The sequence below is a fragment of the Drosophila ficusphila genome, unplaced genomic scaffold (genome assembly GCF_018152265.1).
Source record: "Drosophila ficusphila isolate 14025-0441.05 unplaced genomic scaffold, ASM1815226v1 contig_636, whole genome shotgun sequence".
Classification (NCBI taxonomy): Eukaryota; Metazoa; Arthropoda; class Insecta; order Diptera; family Drosophilidae; genus Drosophila; species Drosophila ficusphila.
In genome coordinates, this window is record NW_025064569.1 from 3,465,249 (window position 1) to 3,474,446 (window position 9,198).

The 9,198-nt window shown below is 43.0% G+C and overlaps 1 protein-coding gene across 1 annotated transcript; it reads right to left on the minus strand.

Annotated features, from left to right (window-relative positions):
• Positions 1 to 1,471: 1,471 nt before the first annotated feature.
• On the minus strand, positions 1,472 to 2,353 carry LOC122320590. The gene has a single exon (XM_043208783.1). The coding sequence runs from the start codon at positions 2,351 to 2,353 to the stop codon at positions 1,472 to 1,474; it is 882 nt and encodes a 293-aa protein (XP_043064718.1).
• Positions 2,354 to 9,198: the final 6,845 nt, after the last annotated feature.

Sequence of the window (9,198 nt, forward strand, 5' to 3'; positions counted from 1 at the left end):
ATTATAATGAGCATTTCGGATCACAAACTCAGTGAAGTGATGTGACTTGGGTAGAATGATCGGAGTTCGTTGGTTAGCAGAGATGTGGATAGCATTCTTTAATCTCCCTCGCACCCGCAAGATATTCTGCTGATCTACAAAAGGACATACACTGCCGCTCAACTGAATAGGTTCATGATCTCAGAGGAAGTGATTTGTCTATAATTCCTAAACCAGTGTACCGATTTCCATAATTTTTTTTTCTTCAACTCTTGAATCATTTTATAATAATATACTGAAGAAGGTTTTTCAGAAACATATTATTTATTCCTTATTTAATTTTTCTTCTGAAAGGTTAACAAAATTCATGTTTTTTTTTTTGGGTCATCTGTAAAGGTTCAACCTAAAACAATTAAAATTATTTAAGTAACTAAGGATAGTTTTCATATTTTTTGAACTTAGCTGATACTTATGAACATTTTTAAAGTACATTTTACTAATTTTAATAAAAAGTGAACCCTCCGTTGTCCGATATAACATCAAATACACGATCGGGAAGCGAGCTATACAAATTGTGCAGTATTTGCAGTGAAATTGTTGTCCAGGCTGTTTTAATTGCCTTAACTAAAGTTGTTTTGCAATAAAATTACCTGCCTCCTTCATATATCTTGCGCGATAGCAACCCCCATACGTTTTCGATTATATTAAGGTCAGGTGAATATGGGGCCATTCAAGTAAGTCCACATTTTGAGCCTTAATCCACTCTTTTACCACCCTAGCTGTATGATGGGAGCGTTATCGTGCTGGTAAGACCATTTGATAAAGTGAAAAGTATTTGAATAATCAGGAAACGCAGCCTTTATGATAGATTTGTAGGCTACCGCGCTCGTTTTGCAAGTAACAAATTAAAGGTCGCAAGTGCCAAAGACTGATACCGACCCCCACACCAAAATCAATTTAATTTAGAAGCGTAAATCAATAGCTACAACTATTATTATCACGATCTTCGAAAGGAAGAGCATTTCCTTAGCCGTCGACATAGCTGTGAGGGTGGGGTGTGGGGGTCGGTATCAGTCTTTGGCACTTTGATATAATCGTTCCAGCGTTCTCGTAAATCTCGAGGAAGTGTTTCGTCCCACTCTAACGGCGAGGAAACTCCAGCAGTACGTTCAATACGAACACTCCAGACGTCCTTCAAAATTGCTTTGGCAGTTGTGATGACTGGCAATAAATCCTAATGGATCGTACAACCGGGCCACTGTGGAGAGTAATGCTCGTTTAGTAAATTCTTGACTAATTTTGAATTTTATATGAAAGCCATAAATATCTCTTTTAGGATGCCAATACAAACCAAGTGTTTTTATTGAATCATGATTGTCGACTTCTAAAATGGTTGAATTCGACATATGTTCTTGGGCAATGTTAACCAGAAAGTCCGGATGATTAGATGCGCATTTCCTGAGACACATGCCAGCTGATTGAAGTGCAGCAATTAGATCCTCTCGAATTTTGATAGCTCCATCAACGGTGTCATGACCATGCGCCAGTTTAGTATGACTCCACCAAGATCATTCTGCAACGCGAGACCTATACAAAGGACATCGTTGAGAGAACGGCCATTGGAAGTTTTGCAAGACGGATCATAGACCACGCGTAATTTGGTGGTGGTACTCTCCTCCTTTAGCACAGCGTGATGAGGCAGAGTGCATGCCGCAAACCCGACCTGCCCCAATGGCGTGTGAGTCCGATGTTGCTCCTCAGTGCTTGCAGCTTCGATGATTTGGTTGAGATCAAAATACTCTTGGATGACGGCTGAATATTGCTGATGTAACGCTGGTTGGAGCTTGCGCTCCAACATATGGAGGCGATTAAGGGCTATTTGCCGAGATTTCCCAAGAACTTGCGAGGAATCGAACTGCGTCTTGAATGGGAGCCGAACCTTATATTTCCCATTGGGTTGACGTGTATGCGTGCGTTTGAAATGATCCCCGCACCATTGTTCTTCTGCTGTCAACTGTCGAGTTTCGGGAATTTTCTCTAGTTCAAAAAACTTATTGACCAAAGACTCCAAATTTGTCTGATGGCATCGAATGGATATGGCATGCGAAAGTGTTTGGTTTGTCTTACCAAATACAATCCAACCCAGTTGCGTGCGCTGAGCTATTGGTTGATCCTGAGCTCCCTTCCGAACTTCAGACAGCATGAGCTGAGGTATGACATCCACGCCAATCAGCAAGTCGATTCGACCGGATCGCGTAAAGGTAGGATCTGCCAATTCGAGTCCTTGGATATGCGACCAGTTTTGCAGGTGGATATTCATCCTTGGCAGAGGTGATGTTAAAGAGCGAAGCACAAACGCCGTATCCACTGACATTTGGAACTGAGGGTGTATACATGAGCTTAATGTAAACCTCGTGCGATGCTTGCACTTATTTGTTGAGTTTTCGCCAACTCCCGTGATTTCAGCAGAAACAGTGAATCGCTTTAGTCCAAGGGCTTGGACGACATTTCCCGTAACAAGAGTTCCCTCGGAGCCATGATCAATTAAAGCGCGTACTATCATAGACTGACCTGTGATGTTGTTGTGTAGTCGAACCAATGCCGTCGCTAGAATCACTGTGGGTGACTTATAAGAAGCCACTGCACTCACAAGCCATTGCACTCACAAGCTGAGTTGTGTTGGCTTGAATTGAGCTTGCCGATAAGGATGAATCCCTCGTTGACTGACACTGTGGAACATTAGATCTAGTATTATTAGGCTGACTAGGAAAATGTAAAAGAGTGTGATGCCGTTGACCACACTGAGAACAATTCTTTATACTACTGCACTGAGACCAATTATGCGAAGGGCTTAAACAATTCAGACAAACCTTGGTGTTTTCCGCTATCAGTTTTCGAGCAAAACAATCTTTAGAAAGGAACTCTGGACAACGCCGTAAAATGTGGTTGCGACTACAATGAGTGCCACGCATTGCTGAATTGGTACCGCTCGTGGTATGGTAGCTGCCGCGTTTATGTATGTTATTGTTGTTAGAGTTGTTCGGAAGCTTGTATGACGGTTTATGCGATGCATTTTGGACCGATGTGGGTTTTGCTGATGGGTTCCCTTTGCGACTTTCTATCATTTCGATACTAACAAGGCGATTGTTTAGAAAATTTTCGAACATCGAAAAGGTTGGAATTTCCTCTGAGCTACCCAGGTGATGCTCCCAGGCTTGGAGAGTAGTTGATGGGAGTTTCGTCGCGAGATGAATCACTATCCAATGGTCACAAGTTGAGATTGCGATTTTGAGACGCTTGAATTCGTTTATGCACACATTGGTGACGTTGAATTGGTGCTTGAATTCCGTTGAACATTCCTTGACGATAACAGGCAAGTCGTATAGGGCATTCATATGGTGCATGAATAATAACCTTGGGTTATTATACCTCCTAACGATGAGATTCCAGGCCACTGCATAGTTTGCTTCCGTCAAATCCATTTGCTGGACATCCTGATCGCAATCACCTGGCAAAGCTTGCTTTAGAAAATGGAATTTTTGAATGCTAGAAAGTGCCGTATTCTCGTTTATAAGCTGTGAAAATACATCAAAAAGGCTGGCCAATCTGTATGTTTGCCAGAAAAAGTGGGGACCGGTAACTTAGGGAGCTGAACTGAGGACACTGCTGTAGAAACCACCGTAGAATTATGGCTCGGAGCTCCAACTGCTGTATCAGTATTTGTTGTTGTCAGCAGGGCATCGTAGGCATCCAAAACAGCACAAAAAACTGTGGTATAACTTTGCTCAAACTTATCTTCAATTGCATTTTTAAAATACGCATGCGTACGCGGACATTTGGAAATAACAATCAATTTATGATTGTGATTTTTATTAAATTGTCTAGAAAGTTCTTATAATTTATCGCGACGGAGTTGAAAATAAGCTTTGGTTTTTCGAGCTGCACTATCTTTTTTAAAATTCGTATGCAGCTGTGTTAATCGTGTAAGAATATCAAATTGAAGAGCACAGAGATCTTCATAACCCGCTCTCTCCAATGAGACTTCTAGTTCACTTTCGTTTTTCTCCATTTGACTCAAAAATAATTGCACTCAATCTATGACCAACATACAAGCAGCAAATAACAAAACACTCACCCTTTCTGTGCAAGAACACCCTGTGTTTCGCAGTCGTTAGCGTTTAACGTTTGTTGTTGTTGTCGTCCGCCAGGCAGAGTAGAGCGACAAAGGCGAAAGCAAGGCGGTGATTTGCTTGTCACTGCAGCTGCGCTTCCAGCGGTCCAGCGAAGTGACGTGGGTGTATGTGGTCGTTGCACTCGGCCGATCATCCAACGAGGCAAATGTTGAAAGAGAGACGCCGATATTTAGCGAATCACTGCAGCTGCGCTTCTAGCGGTCCAGCGACGTGACGTATATATGTACGGGTATGTGGCCGTTGCACTCGGCCGATCATACGAAAGCACAAAGTATAGAAAGAGACGCCGGTAACTTAAAAACGGCGTCTATGTACCAATTAGGTTTGGTATATGGCTGACTCTTTTTGTGTGCGTGCTGGCACTGAACTTTTAGATTTTTATGAACACACAAAGAACCACTTTTTGCCAATTTATGGGCAGATAACTGTTGAAAATTAATTTCAAATGTAATCACGAAGTTATGATCAAATGGTTCCCCTCATGGGCCACCAAAAATGTTGTGACAAATGCTAAATTGTCAGTGATGAGCGTCTACCGCTCTGGGGACTTTTATTCGACAAGAAAAAATAGATGCAACCGAAGTAACTTCAAGATTAATTTTATTTAACAAATTTCACTAGATATCAAAATAAACTAATTTAATTCCGAAGGTTAAGTTATATCAAAATTTTAAGGTTCTTCAAGGTATAAAAATCAAAGAGACACCAGGCCGACCAGCACCGAACACCGCTTGCCGAAGAGTGGCTTGTCGCATTTTGGCATTCGTCTTTTGTGCTGCTGGGACGTCTCGAGAGCGTAGAAAACTGCGTTAAGCACACAAGCAGGAGACAACGACTCCTACACCTCGAACACCTCGTTTGCTTTTGCTCAATTGCTCGTGGATTTCTTTGCTTAAGCAAAAGTTTTAGATTCATTGGAGATAGCAATTTTAAATGCATTTCATGCGATACCACCAATCGACGACAATGTGGATATACCACTGCCTAGCCATGACGAGGTTCGAGTTGCTATAAAGCGGCTCAAAAACAACAAAGCAGCCGGTGCTGATGGACTGCCTGCAGAGTTGTTTAAGGCCGGCGGCGAAGAGCTGATAAGGTGCATGCATCAGCTCCTATACAAAATATGCTAGAAGAAAGCATGCCCAACGATTGGAATCTCAGCGTCCTTTGTCCTGTACTAAAGAAAGGTGACCCGACGATATGCGCCAACTACCGGGGAATCATCCTGATTACCATCTCATACAAGGACTGAAGCCGTATACCAGCACACTGATTGGACCTTATCAGTGCGGCTTCAGACCTGGTAAGCCCACCATAGACCAGATCGTCACCTTACGCCAAATCCTGGAAAAAACCTACGAGAATAACATCGACACACACCATCTCTTTTTCGATTATAAAGCTGCATTCGATAGCCCGACGAGGGAACGCCTATATGCCACCATGTCTGAGTTCGGTATTCCTGCAAAGCTAATACGTCTTTGCAGAATGACCTTGAGCAGCACCATCAGCTCTGTCAAGGTAGGAACGAACCTCTCCGAACCTTTTAATACCGTTCGAGGTTTCAGACAAGGCGACCCCCTGGCGTGCGATCTCTTCAATTTCGTGATGGAAGGGGTTCTGCGGAAAGCCGGTGTACATTGATCTGGGACTATTTTTTATAAAAGTGTCCAGCTCCTTGCGTATGCCAATGATATTGACATCATTGGCCGCAGCAAGCGTGATGTCACTGCTGCATTTTCGGCTTTCGAAAAAGAGTCCGCAAAAGTGGGTTTGGCGGTAAACAAGGGCAAGACCAAGTATATGCTGTCGACAAGCAGGGAGGCGCGGCGCCTAGACTCCCATGTGGTTGCGGACAGCTATACCTTCGAAGTAGTAAAGGAGTTTACGTACCTTGGCACTGCCATTAACACCGAAAATGACGTCAGCCTGGAGATCAAGCGAAGAATCACACTTGCCAATAGGTGCTACTTTGGTCTGAGTAAGCAAATGTGCAATAGAGACCTCTCTCGCCTAACAAAATTAACACTCTACAAGACACTCATCCTACCCGTGCTATTATATGGCGCAGAAGCATGGGTAATACCACTGACGGATGCAGCAGCGCTTGGAGTGTTCGAGAGAAAAATTCTCCGCAAGATCTTTGGTCCCGTTCGGATTGGGGACGACTTTCGCATTCGGATGAACCACGAGCTGTACGAGTTGTACGACGACGTGGACGTGGTCCGGCGCATCACGATACAACGTCTGCGCTGGCTCGGCCACGTTGTGCGTATGGATAAAGAATCTCCAGCTCAGAAGGTGTTTGAAGCGAGGGTCGACTACGGGCGACGACGAAGGGGACGACCAAAGCTCCGATGGAAGGACCAAGTGGAGGAGAACCTGACTGCACTGAGTATTTCCGATTGGAGGAGGCGCGCGAGGAGCAGAGACGTCTGGAGGGAGACGCTGAGGTCGGCCAAAAAACGAATTGGGTTGTAGTGCCACCTAATGAATGAATGAATCATGAATTTTTTTTTGCCTTCTGTTCATTTTTTGCTGCACTTGGAAGTGAAAATTGCGATTTCAGCTCAAAAAACGCTCTTAATTTATTGTTAAAAAATAGATGAAAATACAAAAATAAACTTTTCCTTATTACCTGTTGATTTATGTGAGAATTAGTGTTGAAATTTTGAAAAAGATCGGTTCAGTAGATTTTGAGTTCTGATGTTCACCGACTTTAAAAATAACATCTTCGGGAAAATCGATTTCAAGTTTTTTATACTTCAAAATACGTAAAAATTCGGTCCCTTAAAATTCTGTAACTCTCTTAGTTTGACTCTGATCAAGCAATTAATACTAACATATTTAGCACAAAATCAGATCACAAAATTAAAATATAAAATTTTTTCGCCTCTCCTTTTTATTTTTGCATCGCTTTTAAATTTTTTTTCTCTTTAATATCACGTTAAAGTTTTCGCAAATCTGCCGTACAATACACGGATATCATCCGTGAAACTATGCTTAAAAAAAAAATCCTTAACCCATTAAAACAATGTAACGAACTGATTTGTTTGCCTTTTATGCTCGCTACTCGATTGTGCGGCTAGCTCAGTAATAGTTGTATGTTCGTCCCATCAAATTTATATGTTGTGATTTCCCCACCAGTGAATAAGAAGACAGCATTGCATTCTCGAATTTAAAATTGTTTATTCGGTACCCGACGTGTGATCCTTTCGCTATACGATCAGTTCAGACGAACGTTCCACCCTTGTCCCTACTACTCCGTGCTGGGGCTGTTCAATCCTTGGCTCTCGGGGTTTCGCTGCTCCAGGACTCTGGCAGACACAGCAGGGTTCTCGGCGTGCACGCCTTTAACACCCGTGCCATTCAACTGCGCGTCCTTCGCGGCTTGTCCCACCACGACGCAACCCTCGCCACGAGACGGGCCAAGCGTACGCCGGGTCACCGTCTGGTAGACTCTACGGTATGCGTCTGGATCTCTTCTCTTCCCCACCGAGGACACGTTTACTCTAATAAGGACTCGGGTGTGTAGACTTGGTCAGGACCCGCCGGGCAATACGTCAGGCTCAATGTCTCCAACCAGTGGTCGTCACAGGCGCCTAGTTCGAGTTGTGTGGCGCCTACAGGACCTCAGCTACCTGTGTCTCAATTCGGAGACTTGCAACTTAAAGTCCCGAACGTCTCGACGTAGCGATGTTACTCCTTGTAGACTACTTGCTTGGGATCCGCGTCTCCTTCGTCCACGCCGTAGATCCTGATTCTCGTCCTGCTCCTTGTGTTTGACTCCTCGTCCTTGCTTGACTCCTTGTTTACTGCTCTGCACTCGCGTTGACTTCTTGTCGATTGCTGTGTATCCTTGCTTTACTTCTCGTCGACTGATCCAGGCTGAACTGCGGGGCCCTTTGGCTCGATCGCGTGACCGGGTCCAAGGTCCACGGCGATCCCGTTGCTTCTTTGGCTAGATCGCGTGACCAGGTCCAAGGGCCACGCTATCCTTTTATCCAGCCCATTACTATTTGTGGGGAGTTATCCAACTCCTCACAACAATAACTTCTGATGGCGAAAATAAAATTAATAATACGCCGTAATAAAAAATTAATTTATACGAAAGCGGACGTCTTATCATCGAATACTTCCAACCAGAAAATAGAGTTACAATTTTAAAAAAGTATCTGCAACCCAATATTAGCCCAGGGATAATTGTGCCTCTAAAGTATTGTACAAACTCTAATTTTACTAAAACACAGTTTCACAAATTTTATTCAAGATATAACAAATAACGAAAATAAAGCGATTATAATAACGGAAACCCACTACCAAGCTCACAAAGGATTAAAAAAGAATTAAAAGCAAATCACTTGACCATACCTTTGGTCAAAATAGAACAACGAATTAAAAGAATACATAACGAAATATGAAATACGAATAAATAAAAAGTTTGAACCAGGCTTGTGTTTGGTCATGCAGCAGCTTAAAACAAATCACTAATTTTCAAATCGTAACGTAAATTTAAATGTTTGTTTTGTTTTGCTATTCACCCTGCGTGGCAACTCCTGTTCTAATTGTCATTTATAACTACTTTTGCACTCTTTCGCTTACCGCTCCCTGGCCTTTGTCCACGGCAAGCTTTATATAGTTCGATTTGGTACTCGCTTACACAAGGCACGATCGCTGATCGCCTGCCAAATCTTTTCTTATATACTTTCGCGACTAAAACGGCACAGACAAATCGGTCTGCCTGCCCTTCATACTTTCGGCTATTTAAATGGCACAGACAAGTCGGTCTGCCTGCCTAATTCAAACCTACATAAACAATAACTCTGTATATTAAGGCCTTGGTGCCATTAAAATAAAGAAGTGCATTATTTAAGAGACATTTGTGCGGATTATTTTATTTGGGCACCGACAAGGTAATGGTTAGTGAAAAAGCTCACTGACCCAACAACTTGAATATAGTGCAATTTTATTTTGCAAACAAACAAACAATTGATAACAGAGACACCGTACGGTGCGTACAGAAGAA

What these genes read in the sequence shown, in the direction of transcription:
- LOC122320590 (XM_043208783.1), bottom strand. Translation starts at nt 2,353, where the DNA reads ATGTCAGTGGATACGGCGTTTGTGCTTCGCTCTTTAACATCACCTCTG.